Here is a 24701-nt window from a genome sequence, read left to right on the forward strand (position 1 = left end):
ACCGGTTAATTGTTCTAACTGTCAGGAAGTTTCTCCTTAGTTCTAGGTTGCTTCTCTCCTTGACTAGTTTCCATCCGTTGCTTCTTGTCCTGCCTTCAGGTGCTTTGGAGCATTGCTTGACTCCCTCTTCTTTGGGGCAGCCCCTGAGATACCCTTGAAGACTGCTATCATGTCACCCCTTGTCCTTCTCTTCATTAAACTGGACCTACCCAATTCCAGCAACTGTTCTTTATATGTCCCCTGATCACCTTTGCTGCTCTTCTCTGCACTCTTTCTAGAGTCTCAACATCCCACTCCTGTTATTCTGCCAGATGCTGGGTAATTATTTCCATTCGCATTTCCTTTGCCACTTTGCTTCTCCAGGTAAGAGACTCAGCTTTTTCCTTCCCACCTAAAACACAGATGCCGACGGTCTATGTGCGATTCTCCGTCGTCCAGGTCACGGCTGTCCCAAAAAGTGCTTTTTTCAGGAGGCAAATGGACTTTCTTTTTTTTTTCCTTTGAAGACGTTTCGCTTCTCATCCAAGAAGCTTCTTCAGCTCTAACTAGATGGTGGGGAGTGGGAGGATTCATACGCCTTGCAGACAGCTGGTCATTTGCATTCCTTTTAGAGCAGGGGTGTCAAAGTGCCGGCCCGCGGGCCAGACGCCTCACAAGCAAACCGCGCCCACCCCATTGCCGGCAGTGGGGGAAAAGCTCCGATACGTCGCGCGACGTCACGTGACATCGCAAGTTTGACGTGTCTGTATTTAGAGAGCCGTTGAGGCCACTTGGAGGTTTGTCTGTGTCCTCAGGGTCACCTGAGTGGTGCAAGTAGGTGTGGAGCCTTCGTGGCTGCAAGATGCTTTCTGTCCGGTTCCTGCAAGTCTGCAATGTTTTCTGGAAAACCGTTCAGACTCCCACGCCACTCGAAGGATGTCCATCGCAAAGTGCACGGCTAAATAGATGCCGACATTTGCATTTGTGAGAGAGCCTTTCAAGTAAAGGAGAGGTGATTAAGGCTGGCTTATGAAAAACCTCTGAAAAGCCTCTTGTTGCAAGTGAGGAAGGAGAGTGCAAAGGTTGGGTTGAAACTAAACATTAAGAAAACCAAGATCATGGCATCCGGCCCTCTCAATTCCTGGCAAATAGTTGGGGGGAAAATGGAGGTAGTGACAGATTTTATTTTCCTGGGCTCCAAGATCACCGCAGATGGGGACTGTAGCCAAGAAATTAAAAGACGCTTGCTCCTGGGGAGGAAAGCCATGGCAAATCTAGACAGCACACTAAAAAGCAGAGACATCACCCTGCCAACAAAAGTCAAGGCTATGGTCTTCCCAGTTGCAATGTATGGCAGTGAAAGTTGGACCCTAAGAAAGGCTGAGCACCAAAGAATTGAGGCCTTTGACCTCTGGTGCTGGAGAAGACTCCTGCGAGTCCCTTGGACTGCAAGGCGATCAAACCGGTTGGTCCTAGAAGAGATCAACGCTGACTGCTCTTTAGGAGGCCAGATCCTGAAGCTAAAACTCAAATACTTTGGCCACCTAATGAGAAGGAAGGACTCACTGGAGAAGAGCCTCATGCTGGGAAAGGTGGAGGGCAAGAGAAGAAGGGGACGAGAGAGAATGAGGTGGCTGGATGGAGTCACTGAAGCAGGAGGCGTGAGCTTAAATGGACTCCAGAAGATGGTAGAGGACAGGAAGGCCTGGAGGAACGTTGTCCATGGGGTCGCAATAGGTCGGACACGACTTCGCAACTAACAACAACAACAAATGAAAAACAGCAAAGGAAAAGAGGCCTTATCACCACGACCTCACGGCTTCACAAAAGGAATCCTTTCCCAATGACACGGGGCCACCTTCTCCTTGACTGACAGGAGATCCAGGTTTGGGACCACCGCAAGAATCTTGAGGGAGGAAGAATGATGGACATAACCACTTTGGATCTGATTAGAAGTACAGGTTCTTGTTCAGCTGCTGAATTGTGTCCGACTCTTTGCGACCCCATGGACCACAACACGCCAGGCCCTCCTGTCCTCCACCGTCTCTCAGAGTTTGACCAAATTGATGTTCGTTGCGTCAATGACGCTATCTAACCATCTCCTCCTCTGCCATCCCCTTTGCTTTTTTCACTGATGATGTTACCTAGTTTGGTAATGAAAGGTCTGCAAGAAAATTACCAAGCTCAGAGAGCATCAAGGACGCCGTCCTCCTCCTCCTCTTCCTCCTCCTCCTCCTCTCCGCAAACCCCTCTCCCTTCTAGCACTGATGATGTTCCCTCACTGGGTCATGAAACATCTGCAAGAAGCCATCAAGCTCAGAGAGCACCAAGGACCCCACAGTTGTCTTCCTCCTCCTCCTCCTCCTCTTCCTCCTCCTCCTCCTCTTCTTCCTTCCCCTCTCCCTTCTAGCACTGATGATGTTCCCTTGTTGGGTCATGAAACATCTGCAAGAAGCCATCAAGCTCAGAGAGCACCAAGGACCCCACAGTTGTCTTCCTCCTCCTCCTTCTCCTCTTCCTCCTCCTCCTCCTCTCCGCAAACCCCTCTCCCTTCTAGCACTGATGATATTCCCTCATTGGGTCATGAAACATCTGTAAGAAGCCATCAAGCTCAGAGAGCACCAAGGACCCCACAGTTGTCTTCCTCCTCCTCCTTCTCCTCTTCCTCCTCCTCTTCCTCCTTTCCCTCTCCCTTCTAGCACCCCAGGATGTTCCCTTGTTGGGTCATGAAACATCTGTAAGAAGCCATCAAGCTCAGAGAGCACCAAGGACCCCACAGATGTCTTCCTCCTCCTCCTTCTCCTCTTCCTCCTCCTCCTCCTCTTCCTCCTTTCCCTCTCCCTTCTAGCACCCCAGGATGTTCCCTTGTTGGGTCATGAAACATCTGCAAGAAGCCATCAAGCTCAGAGAGCACCAAGGACCCCACAGTTGTCTTCCTCCTTCTCCTCTTCCTCCTCCTCCTCCTCTCCGCAAACCCCTCTCTCTTCTAGCACTCATGATGTTCCCTCCTTGGGTCATGAAACGTCAAGCTCAGAGAGCATCAAGACCCCTCATTTCAACCCCGAGCTACAAATATTCTCCTTTTTGCCTTCCATGTTTCCCAACGCCAGGGTCTTCTCCTGTCTTCTTCTCTCTCCTCCTTAGGTGGATTTTCTTTAGGAAGAGGTACAGGAAGTCCTCGACTTATGAACACAATTGGGACCAGGATTTTCCTTGCTAAGCAAGATGGCTTCCTTTCTTTAATGATTCTATTCTACTGTTTTGTTCGATATTACTGTAGTATAAGTCTTGTCCCGTGGCAAGTTGGCTGCGGCAAGTTGACCGTGGCAGGTTGGCCTAGATTCGGTTGTAAGTGTGAGGACCAATAAGTCACTTTTTTCAGTGTGATTGTAACTTCGAACCATCACTAAATGAAAGGTTGTTAAGTAGAGGACCGCCTGTATCTAGGAGGGAGTCTTAGCTCACACTGGATCTAGCAGCCTTGATCTGGGAATTCTCAAGACTTTGAGCTATAAGACGACAATAGGATAGGATAGGATAGGATAGGATAGGATAGGATGGGATGGGATGGGATGGGATGGGATGGGATGGGATGGGATGGGATGGGATGGGATGGGATGGAATGGAATGGAATGGAATAGAATAGAATAGAATAGAATAGAATAGAATAGAATAGAATAGAATAGAATAGAATAGAATAGAATAGAATAGAATAGAATAGAATAGAATAGAATAGAATAGAATAGAATAGAATAGAATAGAATAGAATAGAATAGAATAGAATAGAATAGAATAGAATAGAATAGAATAGAATAGAATAGAATAGAATAGAGCTGGAAGGGACCTTGGAGGTCTTCTAGTCCAGCCCCCTGCTCAAGCAGGAGAACCCATACCATCTCAGACAAATGGCTGTCCAGTCTCTTCTTAAAAACCTCCAGTAATGGAGCACCCACGATTTCTGGTGGGCAAGCTGTTCCCCTGGTTAATTGTCCTCACTGTCAGGAAGTTTCTCCTTAATTCCAGGTTGCTTCTCTCCTTGATCAGTTTCCAACCATTGTTTCTCGTCCTTCCCCCTGGTGCTTTGGAGAATAGTTTGACCCCCTTCTTCTTTCTGGCAGCCCCTCAGATACTGGATCACTGCTATCATGTCACCCTTATTTCTTCTTTTCTTTAGACAAGCCAAACCCCAGTCCCGCAGCCGTTCTTCCTATGTTTTGGTCTCCAGGCCTTGGATCATCTTAGTTGCTCTTCTCTGAATTTTTTCCAAACTCTCAACATCTTTTTTGTGATATGGTGACCAAAATCGGCCGCAGTATTCCGGGTGTGGTTTTACTAGGGCTTTATGAAGCGGTACTAATACTTCACAGTACTAATACTCTTCAGAAGAAGCCTCCGAATTCAATTCCGGGCTGGGTGGTGGAATCTTCTAGAAAGACCGTCCTTCAGCCCTGATTTCTTTTCTCTCATTTAGACAGTTTTTTTTTCCTGCCCGCCCCAAAAATCTTGTACGGGTAGTCCTCAGCTTACAACAGTTTGTTTAGCGACTGTCTGAAGTTACAACGGCAATGGGAAAAGGGACTGATGGCCGTTTTTCGCACTTTCATCACCCTGGTCACATGATCAAAATTCAGGCGCTTTGGCAACTGGTGTGTATTTATGACGATTGTAGTGTCCGGGGGAGGGGGGTGTCGTGTGATCCCCTTTTGCTGCCATCCGACAAGCAAAAGTCAACGGGGAAGCCAGATTCATTTCACACCGGTGTGACTGACTTAACACCTGCATGTTTTGCTTAACAATGGTGGCAAGCCAGCTCGCAAAATGGACCCAAGCTCCAGTCCAAAAAATGTTTCCCTTGAGGACAGAGGCTTTGGGCTCTATTGCGGCCCGACGTTGAGCACTACCATAGGTCAAATTCCCATGCCGGATGTGTCATTACGGAGGCAGAGTTTCAAGATCCATCACACACTCCTGCTTCCCAAATCTCCGAGGAGAGACCGGCAAAGGGGTGGGGGGGGAAGAGAAAGATCTGCCACGTCAGCTTACCAGGAAACCGTAGAAGAAAGTCGGAGAGTTTTGTTTGCTTTAACAAAATCTATACTGATATCATTAGGTTTCCTACGGGTCCGAGGGCAGCTGTAATTAATGGATTTCTCCCCTTGCCTTTAATGCACTCGTTTGTCAATGCAAAAGGGGCCCAGCGCTCAATCCATTTTGATGTATTTAGTAAGCAATTTGTCAAAGAACTGCTGCGGAACAGTTAATATATTAATTCTTGCCATCAGTCTCCTCCTGATTTCTCCGAGCTTTCTCAATAAATCTATTTTGGGGGTGGGTGGGTGGGGGGAGAAATGTTTGCAAACTGAAGGTGCTTTCGCGCACCCCGCACCTGCCCACGACAGAGATAGGAAACAAGCAACCGAAACAGAATCTAGTACAGGAGTTGCCAACTTTTTCTGGGGCAGGCACCTTTATACGCGCATGCGCACACCTGCAAATGTGGCTGTGAGCGCGTGCGCGCAAACGGGGCCGCGAGCACGCAGACTCTGCAAATGGGGCTGCTAGCACCGGCGAGAGGCTTGCGGCTTGGCTAGCGCCGGCGCAAGGCAGCCAGCCACTCACGTGGCCCGGTGGCCAAGAGGCCATGGGCCGGTAGCGGGCTGCAGCCCGTAGGTTGGGGACCTCTGATCTAGTACATTGTTTAATGTCGTTGGCTTTTCATGCACTGTTGGGAGAAGTACAGGAAGTCCTTGACTTACAACCGTTCTTTAGCGACCGCTGGGAGTTGCCTACTGGAACTGGAAATAGTGGCTTAGACCTGGTCCTCGCATTTACAACCCCTGTAGAATCTTGTTGTGTGATTAAAATTTAGATTGTCTGGCAACCGGCCTGTACTTATGACGGCTGCAGTATCCCGGGGTCATATGATCGCCATTTGCGACCTTCCCACAAGCCGGATTCCGTCAAGAAAAAGTCAATGGGAGAAGCTGGATTTGCTTAACCAGTGTTTTTCAACCTTTTTTGGGCAAAGGCACACTTGTTTCATGAAAAAAATCACGAGGCACTCCACCATTAGAAAATGTTAAAAAATTTAACTCTGTGCCTATATTGACTATATATAAAGTAATTCTCTTGAATAGGAATCAAATAAACACAAAGAAAGTATTTTATAATTACTTTTCAATTTTTCCCACGGCACACCAGGCAACATCTCGTGGCACACTAGTGTGCCGCGGAACAGTGGTTGAAAAACACTGTGCTTAACGACCGCATGATCCGCTCTCTTCAGTGATTCACTTAACAACCGTGGCAAAAATGGTTGTACAAATACAATCGCAACTCACTTAAAAACGGCCTTACGTCGCAAATGGAAATTTTGGTTGCAAATTTTGGTTATTAAGTCGAGGACTCCCTGTACAGGCAATCCTCGGCTTACAACAGTTCATTGAAGTGACCGTTCAAAGTTACAGCAGCACTGAAAAAAGTGACTTACAGCCGTTTTTCACACTTATAACAGTTGCGGCATTCCCCATGGTCACGTGATCAAAATTCAGAGGCTTGGGAGATGGTTCATATTTATGATGGTCGCAGCGTCCCGGGGTCACGTGATCCCCTTTTGCGACCTCCTGACAAGCAAAGTCGAGGGGGAAGACCCAGATTCACTTAACAACCGTGTTACTAGTTTAACACCTGCAGCGATTCACTTAACAACTGTGGCAGGAAAGGTCGTAAAATGGGGCAAAGCTCTCTTGACAAGGGTTTTTCACTTAGCGACATAAATTTTGGGGTCAATTGTGGTCATAAGTCAAGGACTGCCTGTCTAACTGTTTCTTCCATATCCAATTCAGGTTGCTGACTTTGGCCTTTCAGGGGCCTCTGCAGGGGGAAAAGGGGAGGCAAGTGTACATCTTGATATTGCAATGCGAACCCCGTCCCTTTTGTGCATGCATCACAACATCACAAACAAGTCTATCAGCACGGAGCAGGTTTTATTTTATTTTGACGCAATCTTGGTTTACTATAATGGCAACACAGCCTTGTTTTCTAGTACAGTGAATTTTGGTGACTTGGAGATAAGTGGACTTCAACTCCCAGAATTCCCCCAGCCAGCCATAGCTGGCTAGCGAAATCTGGGAGTTGAAGTCTTCACATCTTCAAGTGGGTAAAGTTGAGAAACATTAGCAGGATCTCCTTTTGCCTGATATTTTACACTTAAGAGCTGCCTTTCTTTGCCATGAAAGTTCTGGTCCAGAAACTGGAGCCTGTTTGGTCCAGTGGTTAAGGCAACAAGTTAGAAAACAAGAGACTATGAGTTCTAATCCAGCCTCAGCTGTGAAAGCCAGCTGGGTGACCTTGGGCCAATCACCAGGAGAAGGTGAGTTCTAGTCCCGCCTTAGGCATGAAAGCCAACTGGGTGACCTTGGGCCAATCACCAGGAGAAGGTGAGTTCTAGTCCCGCCTTAGGCATGAAAGCCAACTGGGTGACCTTGGGCCAATCACCAGGAGAAGGTGAGTTCTAGTCCCGCCTTAGGCATGAAAGCCAACTGGGTGACCTTGGGCCAATCACCAGGAGAAGGTGAGTTCTAGTCCCGCCTTAGGCATGAAAGCCAACTGGGTGACCTTGGGCCAATCACCAGGAGAAGGTGAGTTCTAGTCCCGCCTTAGGCATGAAAGCCAGCTGGGTGACCTTGGGCCAATCACCAGGAGAAGGTGAGTTCTAGTCCCGCCTTAGGCATGAAAGCTGGCTGGGTGACTTGGAACCAATCACCAGGAGACAGTGAGTTCTAGTCCCGCCTTAGGCATGAAAGCCAACTGGGTGACCTTGGGCCAATCACCAGGAGAAGGTGAGTTCTAGTCCCGCCTTAGGCATGAAAGCCAACTGGGTGACCTTGGGCCAATCACCAGGAGACGGTGAGTTCTAGTCCCGCCTTAGGCATGAAAGCCAGCTGGGTGACCTTGGGCCAATCACCAGGAGACGGTGAGTTCTAGTCCCGCTTTAGGCATGAAAGCCAGCTGGGTAACTTTGGGCCAGTCACTCTCTCTCAGCCCATCCCAGGAGGAGGAATCCTGGGGGAAAAATGTGTTCATGTGGTTGCTAATACTGGATGGCCCCTAATCAATCAATCAATCAATCAATCAATCAATCAATCAATCAATCAATCTGCTATAGTAAGTGTATCAGTTAAGGTTTTTGGACTAGGATTAGGAAGTCTGGTTTAGGAAGATAAGTTTAGGAAGATTAGTTCAATTCTATTCTCAGTCGCTTGGGTAACTTTGGGTAGATTATTTTTCTTGACCCAACCTATCCCGCAGGGATAGTTAGTACAGAAATCTAATAATGTGAAAAAACAAACAAACAAACAAAGCAGTATTTGTGGAGAATAAGGCCATTACTGGCCCCTGAAGATCAACTCTAACTCTGAAGAAGTTTAATTCCGTGTGGCAGATCCTGGAGAGCACTAATGAGAACAAGGCACTTTCCAGAGGAAGTAACTTGATTAGCAACTTTGGAACGTTGCATCCAGGTTTGGTCAGCACAACACAAAAAACATGTTGAGATTCTAGAAAAAGCGCGGAGAAGAGCAACAAAGATGATTAGGGGACTGGAGGCTAAAACATACCAGGAACGGTTGCTGGAATTGGGCCTGTCTAGTTCAGGGGTAGGCAACCTTGGCTCTTTTATGACTTGTGGACTTCAAGTTGGGTTGGGTTTTATTAATGTGTTTTAACCTGCTTTTAATGCGTTTTAACTTATTTGTGGGCACCTTGTTTAATCTTTTTTAATTTTCGTATTCTGTCTTTGAATATGTATTGCCCTGTTCACCGCCCTGAGTCCTTCGGGAGAAGGGCGGTATACAAATTAAATAAATAAATAAATAAACAAACTCCCAGAATTCCTGAGTCAGCATGGCTAGTTTAATGAAAAGGAGGCCTAGAGGTGACAGGATAGCAGTGTTCCAATGTTTGAGGCGCTGCCACAAAGAAGAGGGGGGGGGGGTTCGACTTATTCTCCAAAGCCCCTGAAGGCAGGACAAGAAGCAACGGACGGAAACCTGTCAAGGAGAGAAGCAACTTAGAAGTAAAGGAGAAATTTCCTGACAGTGAGAACAATTAATCAGTGGAACAGATTTGCCTCCAGAAGTGGTGGGTGCTCCATCATTTGAGGTTTTTAAGAAGAGCTTGGAAAGCCACTTGTCCAAAATGGTATAGGACCGTGCTGGCGAACCTATGACCCGTGTGCCAAAGATGGCACGCAGAGCCCGCTCTGTGGGCACACGCGCGCCGTCGCCCCAGTCCTAGGCCTATCAGCTGGGTTTTATAAAACCTTTTCGCCGTGTGCAAAAAACAAAACAAAACAAAAGGTTCAATCGATCAGTCAATTTCAACTTCTCGCGGGAAAGAAAAGATCTCGCAAAGTTGGAATTGATGGATTGGACTTTTTAGTCCCACCCAGTCTGCCGTTACCACCGCAGCCACGCCCACCCAATGGGCCACGCCCACCCAACGGGCCACACCCACCCAACGGGCCACGCCCCCCCCCCCGACCATACATAAGTTGGTTTTGAATTGCAGTTTGGGCACTTGGGTCTCTAAAAGGTTCGCCATCACTGGTCTAGGACAGGGGTCGGCAACCTGAAAAGGAAAAGAGCCACTGGGAACCGGTTCCATCACACACAAAAAAAGTGGGAGCCGCGTGCGTGCGTCCATGCACGCGCATGCGCACAAAATGCTTTGCATGCGCAAAATGTTTTTTCTTGCGCATGCGCGGACGCGCGCGGTTGCCATTTTTTTAATGTATGATGGAACCGGTTGCGCGACGGTGACGGCCCGTTTGCAGAGCTGCCGCCTTCGGCAGCCTGCAAACGTGCCGCGGCAGCTTTCCCAGAGCGGCGCCGCTGCCCGTTCGCACGGAGGTGCGCGCGCACCTCTCCAAACCTTTGGAGAGGTGCGCGCGCACCTCCGCCCATTCGGAGAGGTGCACGCGCACCTCTCCAAACGGGCGATGCCACTCTCCATTGGGAGAGGTGCGCGCGCACCACTGCCCGTTTGAAGAGGTGCGCGCGCACCGGGCGGCTGAGAGCCGCAGGAGATGGCTCAAAGAGCCGCATGCGGCTCCGGAGCCGCGGTTGCCGACCCGTGGTCTAGGATCTCCTGTTTGAGCATGGGGGTGGGGGGGGTGAGGGGGGGTGGACTAGAAGGCCTCCAAGGTCCCTTCTAACTCTGTTGAACTGTACATAACGGAAGCCAGCATCTAAGAGTCCAGAAGGCTTCGATCTCATTTAAGATTCCAGGGGGATTTGATCTCAACCCAGCAGAGATCCGCTGAAGTTCCTTCCGAATTCTTTTAATTTACTCCAACGTCCTTGCAGTTGATCCTTGCGCCCACAGACCCTTGGCTGAAATTGACCCTTCCCATCCTTTCGAAGAAAAAAAAGACCGAGGCAGGGCTTTACTCTTAAAATGTTGGGGGACACCGTGCCACCTGACCGGAGGGGGGGGCATTTTGCCCTCGAGCCTGGGTGGCAGATGTCACTTATCCCTTCGTTCCCACCCCGAAGCGTTCCCACCCCGTTGGTGTGAATCCAATGATAAGACCCCTTGGGGAAACAGCCCTGCACGTGTCTTTCCAGCACACAATGCTATCCTTGTTCCCCACCTTTCAAGGCTGTTGCTGCAAAATTTGAGGGTGTTTTTTTTTTAAAAAAAAAAATCCTAAAAAAAAACCAACAACACAAAAAAACTGCCAGGCCATTTTAAAGAGTGGATCAAAAGTGGCTCCAAGTAGCGAAATCAGCATTATCAAGATAACATTATTATTATTTTCTCCTCCTCCTCCTCCTCTTCCTTCCCCTTCTTCCTCTCCTCCTCCTCCTCCTCCCTTCTTCCTCTTCCTCTTTTCCTCTTCTTCTTCCTCTCCTCCTCCCCCTTTCTTCTTCCTCTTCTCTCCTCCTCCTCTTCCTCCTCTCCTCCTCCTCCTTTTCTTCCTCTTCTCTCCTCTTCCTCCTCTTCTTCCTCTCCTCCTCCTCCTCCTCCCTTCTTCTTCCTCTTCCTCTTCTCTCCTCCTCCTCTTCCTCTTTTCCTTCCTCCTCTCCTCCTCCTCCTTTTCTTCCTCTTCTCTCCTCTTTTCCTCTTCTTCCTCTCCTCCTCCCCCTTTCTTCTTCCTCTTCTCTCCTCTTCCTCCTCTTTTCCTCCTTTTCTTCCTCTCCTCCTCCTCCTCCCCCTTTTTTCTTCTCTCCTCTTCCTCCTCTTTTCCTCTTCTTCCTCTCCTCCCCCTCCCCCCTTTCTTCCTCTTCTCTCCTCTTCCTCCTCTTCTTCCTCTCCTCCTCCTCTCCCTTTTGCTTCCTCTTCTCTCCTCTTCCTCCTCTTTTCCTCCTTTTCTTCCTCTCCTCCTCCTCCTCCCCCTTTTTTCTTCTCTCCTCTTCCTCCTCTTTTCCTCTTCTTCCTCTCCTCCCCCTCCCCCTTTCTTCCTCTTCTCTCCTCTTCTCTTTTCCTCCTTTTCTTCCTCTCCTCCTCCCCCTTTCTTCTTCCTCTTCTCTCCTCTTCCTCCTCTTCTTCTTCTTCCTCTCCTCCTCCCCCTTTTTCTTCTTCCTCTTCTCTCCTCCTCCTCCTCCTCTTTTCCCTTTTTTCCTTCTCTCCTCCTCCTCCTCCTTCCTCTTCCTCTTCTCCCCTCCTCCTCCTCCTCTTGAGTAATTCTCGGGGGGTGTGTGTGTGTGTCTACAAATGGTCCCCCAAAGATGAAAGAGAAGGAAGGAGCAGCTTTGACTGGATACTGATAAATCTTCCTTCTCAAACCCCCCCCACCCCCGCCCACCCCCCCAAAGTACACCCTTCGACCAGACGATCAGACTGTTCATTGTTGCATCTGTCATCTAATCGAGGGGGACCTTCTGTTCGCAAAGCACACAGAGTACGTCTTCAATGACCCTGGGGGGTCAAAGGTCACTTATTATAAATGGATAATGAGACCTAATGCAGTGTTCCAAGGCCCCGGACAAAGGAAGGGCTTATCCGTGTAGCCCCTTTGCGGCCCGGACTATTCAAGCTTTTATTTCTCCCAAAGCCTAACCCCCCCCACCCACCCCCATCCCCGCCTTCCCCGCTGCACCCTTAATGGAGACAAACAATCGGCAGAAATGCTATACAGAAGACTGAAACGGAGAGAGAGAGAGAGAGAAAAAAACGGCTGGGTTTTTGAACTCTGATGGACAGATACAAATCGCCACCCTGCCATGGCGCCAGAACGCCTTTTACCGCTGGCAGGGCAGACGCCCCGCTTCCCATTTGCTGGCAATTAAACCGACGGATGGAAGGCATCCCGCGTCAAAGCGCGGGCCGCCGCGGCTGACCGTGAGGCGGTCGCTGCAGGGAAACGGAGGCCGGCTGCTTCCGTGGGCGTTTCAGGGGAAAAACAAAAAAAAAACTGGGGTGAGGGTTCCTGCCCCCTGCTTCACAGGACATAAGAGCCACAGGGCTGGGAGGGACCTCAAGAGGTCTCCTGGTCCAACCCCTCTGCTCAAGACAGGAGATGCCGTACCGTCGTGGTCGAATGACTGTCTGGAAAACCTCCCGGAATGAAGGCTCCACACCCATTTTGCACCGCTCAGGGAACCCTGAGGACACGGGGTTCATAATAGTAAAGTTGGAAGGCGCCTTGGCGGTCATCTAGCCCAACCCCCCCGCTCAGGCAGGAAACCCTATACCATTTCAGACAAATGGCTGTCCAGTCTCTTCTTAAAAACTTCCAGTGTTGGAGCATTCGCAGCTTCTGGAGGCAAGTCGTTCCTCTGAATAATTGTTCTCGCTGTCAGGAAGTTTCTCCTTAGTTCTAGGTTGCTTCTCTCCTTGATGGGTTTCCATCCGTTGCTTCAGTTGCATTGGAGAATAGCTTGACTCCCTCTTCTTTGGGGCAGCCCCCGAGATACTGGAAGACTGCTATCATGTCCCCCCTCGTCCTTCTCTTCATTAAACTACACATACCCAATTCCTGCAACCGTTCCTTCTATGTTTTAGCCTCCAGTCCCCTGATCATCTTTGTTGCTCTTCTCTGCGCTCTTTCTAGAGTCTCAACATCTTTTTTACATCGCGGTGACCAAAACTGGATGCAGGTAAACCTCCAAATGGCCTCAACAGCTCTCTAAAACAGGGGTCTTGAAACCTGGCCCTTTTTATGACTTGTGGACTTGAGAACTTCAACTCCCAGAATTCCTCAGCCAGGCATCCCAGTCAAGAGCTGAAGAAGCTTCTTGGATGAGAAGCGAAACACCTTGAAAGAAAAACAAGAAAGTCCAGTTGCCTCTTGAAAAAGCAGCTTTGGGACCTCCAGTCATGGAGCGCCCACAACTTCTGAAGGCAAACCATTTCACCGATTAATTGTTCTGACTTGTCAGGAGGTTTCCCTTTAATTCTAGGTTGGATCTCTCTTTGATAAGTTATCGTGCTGGCTGGGGACTTCTGGGAGTTGAAGTCCATAGGTCTCAAAATTGCCAAGGGTGGACACCCCTGGTGTACGCCAACTGTGGTGGCCACAGATCTCTCTTCAGATTGGGGGTCTGACTGGTGGTATTTCCACCTCCCGGATCAGGAAAGGGGTAACCTGTAGCCCCTATGATGGGGTTCCCACCTCTGGTCCACATCTAGGTAAGGAAACAAAGAGAATACCAGGCAAATTCTAAAAAAAAAAAATCCCAGAAAGAGCCAGATTGCCTTTCTACCATGTTTCACCGAAAATAAGAGCCAACTGGAACATAAGTCCTAGCACGATTTGTCAGGATGCTCGGACTTAGAAGTACTTAAAATAACAGAATTGGAAGGGACCTTGGAGGTCATCTAGTCCAACCCCCTGCTCAGGCAGGAAACTCTACCATTTCAGACAAGTCTCTTCTTAAAAACTTCCACTGTTGGAGCATCCACAGCTTCTGGAGGCAGGTTGTTCCACTGGTCAATTGTTTTAACTGTCAGGAAGTTTCTCCTTAGTTCTAGGTTGCTTCTCTCCTTGACTAGTTTCCATCCGTTGCTTCTTGTCCTGCCTTCAGGCTCTTTGGAGAATAGATTGACTCCCTCTTCTTTGGGGCAGCCCCTGAGATACCCTTGAAGACTGCTATCATGTCAACCCTCATCCTTCTCTTCATTAGACTAGACATCCCCAATTCCAGCAACCGTTCTTTATTAAGTTTTAGCCTCCAGTCCCCTGATCATCTTTGTTGCTCTTCTCTGCACTCTTTCTAGAGTCCCGACATCTTTTTTACATTGTGGTGACCAAAACTGGAGGAGATTTTGATCATCACATAAGCACCACCCCCAAAAATAAGCCCCAGTTAAGATCATCAGCCAGACGGACGCATTTAGTACCATATTTTCCTGAAAATCAGATCTAACCGGAAAATAAGCTCTAATGTGTCTTTTGGAGCAAAAATTAATATAAGACCCAGTATGCACACAGAGTCCTCGACTTACAATTCAACAATTCATTTAATGACCATTCAAAGTTACAACGGCAGTGAAAACAGTGATCAGTTTCACACATATGACCGTTGCACCGCTCCTGGTGGACACGTGATCAAAATTCGAACGCTTGGCAACTGGCATGTATTTACAACAGCTGCACTGTCCTGGGGTCACATGATCACTTTTATAGTCACCTTCTAAGAAGGAAAATCAATGGGCAAGCCAGATTCACTTAACAACCGTGTTACTGATTTAATAACTGCACTGATTCATTTAACAGCCGTGGCAAAAAGGGTGGTAAAACAGAGCAAAACTCACTTAACAATTTGGAAATGGAAAGTCTGGGCACAGCTATGGTTGTTAAGTCAAGGAGTTAGCTATATTTTCTATTTTTTTTTCTGGTGTACAGAAATATTTCTTTATGGTTATTTGGGGTCCCCCCCCCTCCTTTTAACTGTGAAATTAGTTTACTGGACCCATACTCTTCCCACAGCCACATCACCCCGGATATCACCAAAAATGTTTGCCCATGCCAGAGAACAGGCTACAGCAGGTTTGGCCTCGGTGGACCCAATTGGATTACGTGCTTCCACTTTGCTGCCTGCGATCTGGAGATATTAAATTAGAGTCTCCATTTTTTTTCCAGTTTTCACGCACAAATTAGCCTCGGAGAGAGCCAGATGAAATTGGCACATTTCGAGCCAGCAATTCCTCCAGGGACAAGAAAATGCATCGACACAAGCAAAAAAAATGGAGGAATCATCCAAAGGGCAAGATCAGGTTTGGAAAAAGGCGCACAGCGAACTGAAAGGGACGGTGATGATTGTACAAAAAACGGGCTGCAAATATCCAATCCCTCAGGGGCTGCCCCAAAGAAGAGGGAGTCAAGCTATTCTCCAAAGCCCCTGAAGGCAGGACAAGAAGCAATGGATGGGAACTGACCAAGGAGAGAAGCAACCTAGAACTAAGGAGAAACTTCCTGACAGTGAGAACAATTATCCAGTGGAACAACCTGCCTCCAGAAGTGGTGAATGCCCCAACACTGGAAGTTTTTAAGAAGAGACTGGTCAGCCATTTGTCTGAAATGGTATAAGGTTTCCTGCCTGAGCAGGAGTTGGGCTAGATGACATTATTATATAAAGCTTTTATTCATAAAACATGAAACTCAGTCAACTGAACACTCAAATTGACTGGCGCTAATGGTTGACACGGGTTGCTGCCAGTATCCTAGGTAGCAACCAGGTATCTCCTTAAAATGTAAGATGTTCCGAGTAGCACAGTTTTTTGTAGCTTTGCTGGAGTTATTGCAGGAAGCTGCAATTTCTTGATGTGTTTTGCAAAGTTTTTGGACCTAGTTCCCAGTGCCCCGATGACAATGGGTATCACTGTTACGCGTTTCATCTATAATCGGGCAGTTTCGATGGCCAGGTCGCGGTATTTTGTAATTTTTCCCAGTTCTTTTTCTTCGACTCTGGCATCTCCTGGTACAGCGATATCAATCAACTGTACGCTTCGGTTCTCTATGACTGCGATATCTGGCCTGTATTATTATTATTGGTTGTTGTTGTTTTGTTGTTGTTTTGTTATTGTTATTGTTGTTGTTGTTGTTACATAAGAGGGCAATTCTTAGGACCCCTTGGGTGGCCCCTTTTACACCATTATTCAACAAGCTGCACCCGCTGACAGTTTGCTTCTGGGTCCAATTCAAGATGTTGGTTATTTTTAAAGCCCTTCAGGGCAATGGGTCAAGTTATCTGAGGAACCATCGCATCATGATGGGACTAGCCAGCCCCATCCGTGCCAGCAGAAGGCACAGGTGTGGACCCTGTCAATCAAAGAATCCTGGCTGGCGGGGTCCAGGGGAAGAGCCTTTTCTGCTGTGGCTCCTGCCCCGTGGAACATTGTGCCCCCCGCGGTGAGATCTGCACCCACTCTTTTGACTTGAAGGCAGAACAAGAAGCAACGGATGGAAACCCATCAAGGAGAGAAGCAACCTAGAACTAAGGAGAAACTTCCTGACAGTTGGAACAATTAACCAGTGGAACTCCTTGCCTCCAGAAGCTGCGAATGCTCCAACACTGGAGGTTTTTAAGAAGAGACCGGACAGCTATTTGTCTGAAATGGTGTAGGGTTTCCTGCCTGAGCAGGGGGGTTGGACTAGATGACCTCCAAGGTCCCTTTCAACTCTGTTAACTCGATTAATAGCCACCAATCCATCAAGTAGAAGATTGTACTGTGAACAAAGGAGGTTGGCATGCCATTCCGGCGATCCTAATTTCATTTTTGGGTATAGGTAGTCCTCGACTTACAATGGTTCCTTTAGTGACTGTTCAAAGTCACAATGGCACTGAAAAAGTTGACTTACGACCGTTTTTCATAGTCACAATCTTTGCAGCATCCCCCATGATCACGTGTTCAAAATTCAGGTGCTCGGCAACTAGCATTGTGACCCAGATTTGCCATGCGATACAAGTAGTCCTTACCCTACAACCGTTTCATTTAGCGACCGTTCAAAGTTACAACAAATCTGAGAAAGAAAAAAAGGGACTCATGACCATTTTTTTCACTCTTACAACCATCACAGCTACCCCCATATTTGGCAACTGGCCTGTATTTATGAGGGTTTGCAGTGTCGCCGGGGTCACGTCATCCCCTTTTGCGACCGTCTGACAAGCAAAGTCCATGGGGAAGCCAGATTCACTTAACGACCGGTTACTAACTTAACTCCTGCAGTGTTGCACTTAACAACGGTGGCAAGAGAAGTCGTAAAATGGGGCAAAGCTCCCTTCGCAATGGTTTCACTTAAGAAGTACTTTGGATTAAAAGAGATTCCCGATTCCTGGAATTCTCTCGCTTTCTACCTGGATCCACAGCCATCCATCCCCATTCTCAGGAAAGTTAAGTTTCTCTTCCCAAGTCTGGAGAGGAAGCAGAGATGAAAAGTTGGGTTTTGAGACCACTGGCCGTGCCCTTAAACGGGTCCTGAAATCCAGACGGAAAACAAGGAAGCGCAATTGCCGCTGGCATTGCCCGCTGGTGTAGTGGCTCTCGAGGACAAAGCAGCATGTCTGCAGATTTAAAAATTTCTGTTTATGAGACTGCTGCTTGTTTACCTTCAGGGGGATTAGAACCCGGTCCGTTTTCAGAGTCGGTCTTCCGAGAGTGACAATTTGACTGCCTGTCATTGTTTTCCTAGCTTTAATTACGGTCTCCAAAAAGCATTTGCGTCTGGCCTAAACCCTTCCTTTGGGGATATAAAGAAAACAAACTCAGGGCCACAAAGGTATCAATCGAAAAGGACAGTGCTTTTCAAGGATAATCCTTCCAGGACAGAATTAAAACAATATTAACAATAAACAGGATGCTCAAAAAAAGAAACACCGCATTGAGTAAATACGAAACGGAGCCAGGAAAGTTACAGAAACCAATTATGATGATCTCTCTCTCTCTCTCTCTCTCTCTCTCTCTCTCTCTCTCTCTCTCTCTCTCTCTCTCTCTCTCTCTCTCTCTCTCTCTCTCTCTCTCTCTCTCCAACTATAACACCCCAAGGTAAAGGTTCCCCCGCACATGCGTGCTAGTCGTTTCTGACTCTAGGGGCCGGTGCTCATCTCCGTTTCAAAGCCGAAGAGCCAGCGCTTGTCCGAGGACGTCTCCGTGGTCATGTGGCCGGCATGACTAGACACCAAAGGCGCACGGAACGCTGTTACCTTCCCACCGTAGTGGTCCCTATTTTTCTACTTGCATTTTTACGTGCTTTTGAACTGCTAGGTTGGCAGAAGCTGGGACGAGTAACAGGCGCTCACTCTGCTACGTGGCACTCGGGATTCGACCCGCCAAACTGCCGACCTTCTGATCGACAAGCTCAGCGTCCTAACCCACTGAGCCACCGCGTCCCTTCTATAACACCCCAAAATGGAAGCTAAAAAAAGAAGTCTGCCTACAATCCAATTTAAAGAAAAGTAACTACCTACAATGTTTCCCAAAAGGGAAGCATGCTGAAAAGAATACAGAGCTAGTTCTTGATTTACAATCTTTCATTTAGGGACTGTTCGAAGTTACATCGGCACGGGAAAAAGTGACTTATGGTCATTTTTCACACTTATGACTGTTGCAACGTCCCTGTGGTCATGTGATCAAAATTCAGACGCTTGGCAAACAGCATGTATCCAGTTGTAGTATCCCTTTTGCAACCTTTTGACAAACAAAGTAGATGGGGAAGCCAAGCCAGGTTCACTTAACAACCATGTGCTTAACTTACCAACTGCAGTGATTCACCTATGGCAAGAAAGGTCGTAAAATGGAGGGGAATGAGAGGACTGGAGGATTACAGGTAGGCCTCGACTTACAACCATTTATTTAGTGACTGTTCGAAGTTACTCCAGCACTGAAAAAATGACTTATCACCAGGGCTTTTTTTTCTCATAGAACGCTCAGAACGGAGTTCCGGCACCTTTTTGGATGGAACCTTGTAGGGTAGGCAAGATGGTTTGTATGACATGTGTGAGTTCCGGCACCTTTTTCTTTTACAAAAAAAGCACTGCTTATCACCTAAGTGACTTAGGAACGTTGCAGCATCCCTTATAGCAGGGTTAAGGCAACCTTGGCCCTTTTATGACTCGTGGACTTCAACTCCCAGAATTCCTGAGCCGGCATGGCTCAGCATGGAAACCTCTCCCTTTCTCCTCAGCATGGCTGGCTCAGGAATTCTGGGAGTTGAAGTCCACAAGTCATGAAGGGGCTATAATTCCCCATGCTGGCTCAGGAATTCTGGGAGTTGACGTCTATTACCCTAATTCAGGGGTAGGCAACCTTGGCCCTTTTATGACTCGTGGACTTCAACTCCCAGAGTTCCTGAGCCGGCATGGCTCAGCATGGAAACCTCTCCCTTTCTCCTCAGCCTGGTTGGCTTAGGAATTCTGGGAGTTGAAGTCCACGAGTCCTAAAAGAGCCAAGGTTCCCCACCCCTGCCCTATAGTCATGTGATCCAAATTCGGATGCTTGGCAACTGGCATGTACTCAAGACGGTTGCAGTGTCCCGGGGTCATGACGAGTAAAGCCATGGATTCACTCAACAAGCCTGTTACCAGCTTAACAACTGCAGCGATTCCCTTCACAGTTGTGGCAAGCAAGCTTGTAAAATTGGGCCGAAGCTCGCTTAACAACTGTCTCGCTTAGCAACGGAAATGTTGGGCTCGATTGTGGCCGTAAGTTGAGGACTACCTGTCGTATGAAAAGGGGGAGGGGCGGGGGAAAGCTACAGAACAAATTCCATCCGTCTTTTGCTTAGAAAAGAAACATCAACAAGGGCGACAGATCCCTACGTGTTGCGCCTCTGGAAAAAAAAAAAGAATACTCACAGCCGAGAAGCAGATATTGGTAGCACTGCACAGAATCTGCGGCTAGAAGTAGGGGATGATTCAAGTTAAAAGGCGGCTGCAGCTCATTCCACTGGGGAGTTCTGCGGAAACGACACAAGAGGATTAATATTTAAGCTGGAAGGGAGAAGGAGGGGGGGGGGAGAGAGAGAGACAAAAAAATCAGCATCTGTGTCATCACATCCAATTATTTATGCAAGAGAATACTGTGTTTATAATTATTTAAAGTCACTTGCTCCGAGCGTGGAATATTTTGAGACAGATGGGGAAAAAGGGGGTAATGAGAGGCTTGTGTTTTCTTGTGTGTGTGTGTGTGTGTGTGTGTGTGTGTGTGTGTGTTCAAAACGGATCTGTGCAATGCCAACTCACAGGCAAGACTCCCAGGCTATTCTTCACACTTGGATGAATAGAATAGAATAGAATAGAATAGAATAGAATAGAATAGAATAGAATAGAATAGAATAGAATAGAATAGAATAGAATAGAATAGAATAGAATAGAATAGAATAGAATAGAATAGAATAGAATAGAATAGAATAGAATAGAATAGAATAATCGGATAGGATAGGATAGGATAGGAATAAGAAAGAACAGAATAGAATAGATTAGAATAGAATAGAAATCTTTATTGAGAATAGAATAGAATTAAGAATAGAATAATATTAGAATAGAATAGAATTAAATAATATTAGACTAGACTAGACTAGACTAGACTAGACTAGACTAGACTAGACTAGACTAGCAGAGTTGGAAGGGACCTTGTAGATCATCTAGTCCAACCCCCCACCCACGCAGGAGACCCTACACCATTTCAGACAGATGGCAGACCAGTGTCTTCTTGAAAGCTTCCAGCGATGAAGCTCCCACAACTTCTGAAGGCAAATCTGTTCCATTGGTTAATGGTTCTCACTGTCAGAAAATTCCTCCTTATTTCTAGGCTGACTCTCTCCTCGATCAGTTTCCATCCATTATTCCTTGTCTGGCCTTCGGGTGCCTTGGAAAATAGCTTGACCTCCTCCTCTCTGTGACAGCCCCTCAAGTATTAGAAGACTGCTATCCTGTCAGTCCTTCTCTTCACTAGGCTATCCATGCCCGATTCCTGCAACAGTTCTTCTTCGTATGTTTTAGCCTCCAGTCCCCTGACCATCTTTGTTGCTCTTCTCTGCGCTTTTTCTAGAGACTCAACATCTCCACCTCCTTCCAGGTCAGACAAATTGGCTTTCCGGCTCACCCTCATCTCTTTGGGCATTTGCTGGCTTCCCTTGAGGCAGTTCTCATCCTTTACTGATTTGTTCACGTAGACCAGACATGTCAAACACAAGGCCCGGGGGCCGGATCCGGCCCACAAAGTGGTTTCATGTGGCCCACGAAGCCATCCTGGAAACAGTGAGGGAACGGCCCCCACTGCCTTGGCCCTGGCTCAGAGACCCTCCTTCTGCCAGAGACCCTCAGATCTGTCCCACTCCTGCCCAGGCCCCCATAGGCACCCTTGATGCCAACGATGTAGAGCTGGCCACGCCCACCCAGTAGGCCATACGCACTCTAGCCACGCCCACCCAGTAGGCCACACCCACCTTGGCCACGCCCACCCGCCCCCCGGAGGGCAACCGCAATGCTGATGTGGCCCTCAATGAAATTGAGTTTGACACCCCTGAAGTAGACCCTCCAGAACTGAACCTAGAACCTTCTGCAGACCAAGAAGGGCCTTGAACATTGCCAGGGAACCTTTTTCCTTCCAGGAAGAAGCAAGAAACACTGAAAGGGCGAGTCGCTAGAACAGGCATGCTGGCTGAGGAATTCTGGGAGTTGAAGTCCACAAGTCTTAAAGTTGCCAAGTTTGAAGACCCCTGGTCCAGGCCATGGAACCATTTATTTATATCTTTTTTAAAAAAATCAGATACTAGACTAGCATATGCCCCCAGTTTACAGCCAGTTGCGATGTGATCTACAATTCGATGTGGTCACTCTGAGGAGAGTGGTGGGAAGCTAGTCCACCTCCTTGTGGTATACTATGGATAGTGCAATAGCGTGAACTGAACGAACTAGCAGCTGATGGCAGCCAGGCTACTCTATAGACTTTCCTCAAAATTCATGGCAACAAAAACGAAAATGTCTGCAAGAAAACCACCAAGGACTGTGGGAATACAAGCGCAAGCTATCTGGAAGGATGTAATACAATATGTTGGCTTGTTTTAAACAGGATGTGGCCTACGTACTGTTCAAAAGTCCAGTGCAAACTGAAATAACCACAGGTAGTCCTTGACTTACCACCGTTCGTTTAGCAATGGTTCGAAGTTACAATGGCACGGGGAAAAAATGACTTATGTCTGTGTCCACACATAAGATCGATAACTTTTATTCTCATTTTTTACTGTGGGCACACTGGCCCACATTACAAATAAAATTCTGTTGCCTGCTCTCAAACACATATATGCACATGCTATATACGTCTGTCTGTCTGTCTGTCTATCTGTCTGTCTGTCTCTATCTAATCTATATCTATATAAAATCTATCATCTCTCTATCTATCTCTATCAAATCTATCATCTATCTATCTAATCTATATCTATATAAAATCTGTCTATCATCTGTCTATCTATCTAATCTATATAAAATCTATCATCTCTCTATCTCTATCAAATCTATCATCTATCTATCCATCTAATCTATATCTATATAAAATCTATCATCTATCTAATCTATATCTATATAAAATCTATCATCTATCTATCTATCAAATCTATCATCTAATTATATCTTTATAAAATCTATCATCTATCTATCTATCATCTATCTATCTATCTATCTATCTATCTATCTATCTATCTATCTATCTATCTATCTATCTAATCTATTATAAAATCTATCATCTGTCTGTGTATCTGTATCTATATACATACATACTGTACATACATACATACATACATACATACATACATAGATATACATATACATATACAGGAAGCTGGATTGGCTTAAGGACCACCTGATCCACTTAACAACGTCAGGGATTCACTTACAGAACATAGGCTGACAGCAACTGCTTTGCTCAACAATGGAAGTTCTGCTCCAATTGTGGTTGTAAGTTGAGAATTACCTGCACAGGAGCAGGAAGAATACAGGTAGTCCTCAACTTACTACCACAGCTGAGCCCCAAATTTATGTTGTTAAGTGAAACATTTGTTAAGTGAGTTTTGCCCCATGTCACGACCTCTCTTGCCCTTGCCACACTTGTCAAGTGAATCACTGCAGTTGTTAAGCTAGCCACGTGGTCGTTAAGGGAATCCGGCTTGTCCACTGACTTTGCTTGTCAGAAGGTCGCAAAGGGGGATTCCGTGACCTTGGGACACTTGCAACCGTCCTAAATGTGAGTCAGTTGCCAAGCATCTGAATTCTGATCACCTGACCACGGGGATGCTGCAACGGTCGTAAGCGTGAAAAACGGTCCTAAGTCGCTTTTTCCAGTGCCGTTGTAGCAAACCGTTGTAAACTGAGGACTACACATCTATGTCTTGTCCTAATCTGTGAAAACCAAGTTCCGTAAAGTTACAACGTATTGATCAGGTCAGAATTCGCAATCCCATTACAAGCTCCTTGTTTTGACAATAATGGCCCCGAAGGACCATGTTGCCATTTTAATTAGGGCTGCCCTTTTCCTCAGCATCTTGGCTTAGTATATATTGATTGGCTGAGGGCAGGAATCGGCACTGGAGAAGTCTGACGCTCCTCCACTCCCCCCCCGCCCATCAGCACACAAAATCAATGTAAAAAAAAAATTGAAAATGTCAGAGGCACTCACCATATTTTCTCAGTAATCCCTCTTTTGTTTCATTTTGTAAATCAGGCCTAATTTCTCTAAATGGCCTTCAAAATGGACCAGTTTGGAAGAGTTTGAAAAAGGGGTGGGCAACTATGTCCCCTTTATGACCTGTGGACTTGGACTCCCAGAATTCCTCAGACACAAAGACAGACAGACAGACAGACATAGATCTATCAGTGCAAAGAAGAGAAACAAAGATGATCAGGGGGACTGGAGGCTAAAACGTATAAGGAACGGCTGCTGGAACTTGGAATGTCTAGTTTAATGAAGAGAAGGACGAGTGGGGACATGATAGCAGTGCTCCAGTATCTCAGGGGCTACCCCAAAGAAGAGGGAGTCAAGCTATTCTCCAAAGCATCTGAAGGCAGGACAAGAAGCAAACAGATGGAAACTCATCAAGGAGAGAAGCAACCTAGAACTAAGGAGAAACTTCCTGACAGTTAGAACAATTAACCAGTGGAACAACCTACCTCCAGAAGCTGTAAATGCTCCAACACTGGAAGTTTTTAAGAAGAGACTGGACAGCCATTTGTCTGAATTTTTTTTATTTTTTTTATTTTTAATCCCATTTATATCCCGCCCTTCTCCGAAGACTCACGGCGGCTTACAATTTAAGCACAAACCAATGTGCTTAGCAATAGCCTTCATTCTATGTATATGCCTGCTTATTAGGGCTTTCGCCCCCCCAAGCGGCATTATTACAAAGTCAGCTTATTGCCCCCAACAATCTGGGTCCTCAGAAATGGTATAGGGTTTCCTGCCTGAGCAGGGGATTGGACTAGAAGACCTCCAAGGTCCCTTCCAACTTTATTCTATTCTATTCTATTCTATTCTATTCTATTCTATTCTATTCTATTCTATTCTATTCTATTCTATTCTATTCTATTCTATTCTATTCTATTCTATTCTATTCTATTCTATTCTATTCTATTCTCAATAAAGATTCTATTCTATTCTATTCTATTCTATTCTATTCTATTCTATTCTATTCTATTCTATTCTTCTATTCTATTCTATTCTCAATAAAGATTCTATTCTATTCTATTCTATTCTATTCTATTCTATTCTATTCTATTCTATTCTAT

The 24701-nt window shown here is 46.8% G+C and overlaps 1 protein-coding gene across 1 annotated transcript in view; it reads right to left on the minus strand.

Annotated features, from left to right (window-relative positions):
- Window positions 1–24701, minus strand: part of BCAS3 (BCAS3 microtubule associated cell migration factor) — a 720894-nt gene that overhangs the window by 306746 nt on the left and 389447 nt on the right. Inside the window, exon 21 of the mRNA XM_081346686.1 lies at window positions 19779–19879. Within this exon, the coding sequence (XP_081202812.1) occupies window positions 19779–19879 (101 nt within the window). The remainder of the gene's footprint in view (window positions 1–19778; window positions 19880–24701) is intronic.

The sequence above is a fragment of the Vipera berus genome, assembly GCF_964194415.1.
Source record: "Vipera berus genome assembly, chromosome: 1".
NCBI classification, from domain to species: Eukaryota; Metazoa; Chordata; class Lepidosauria; order Squamata; family Viperidae; genus Vipera; species Vipera berus.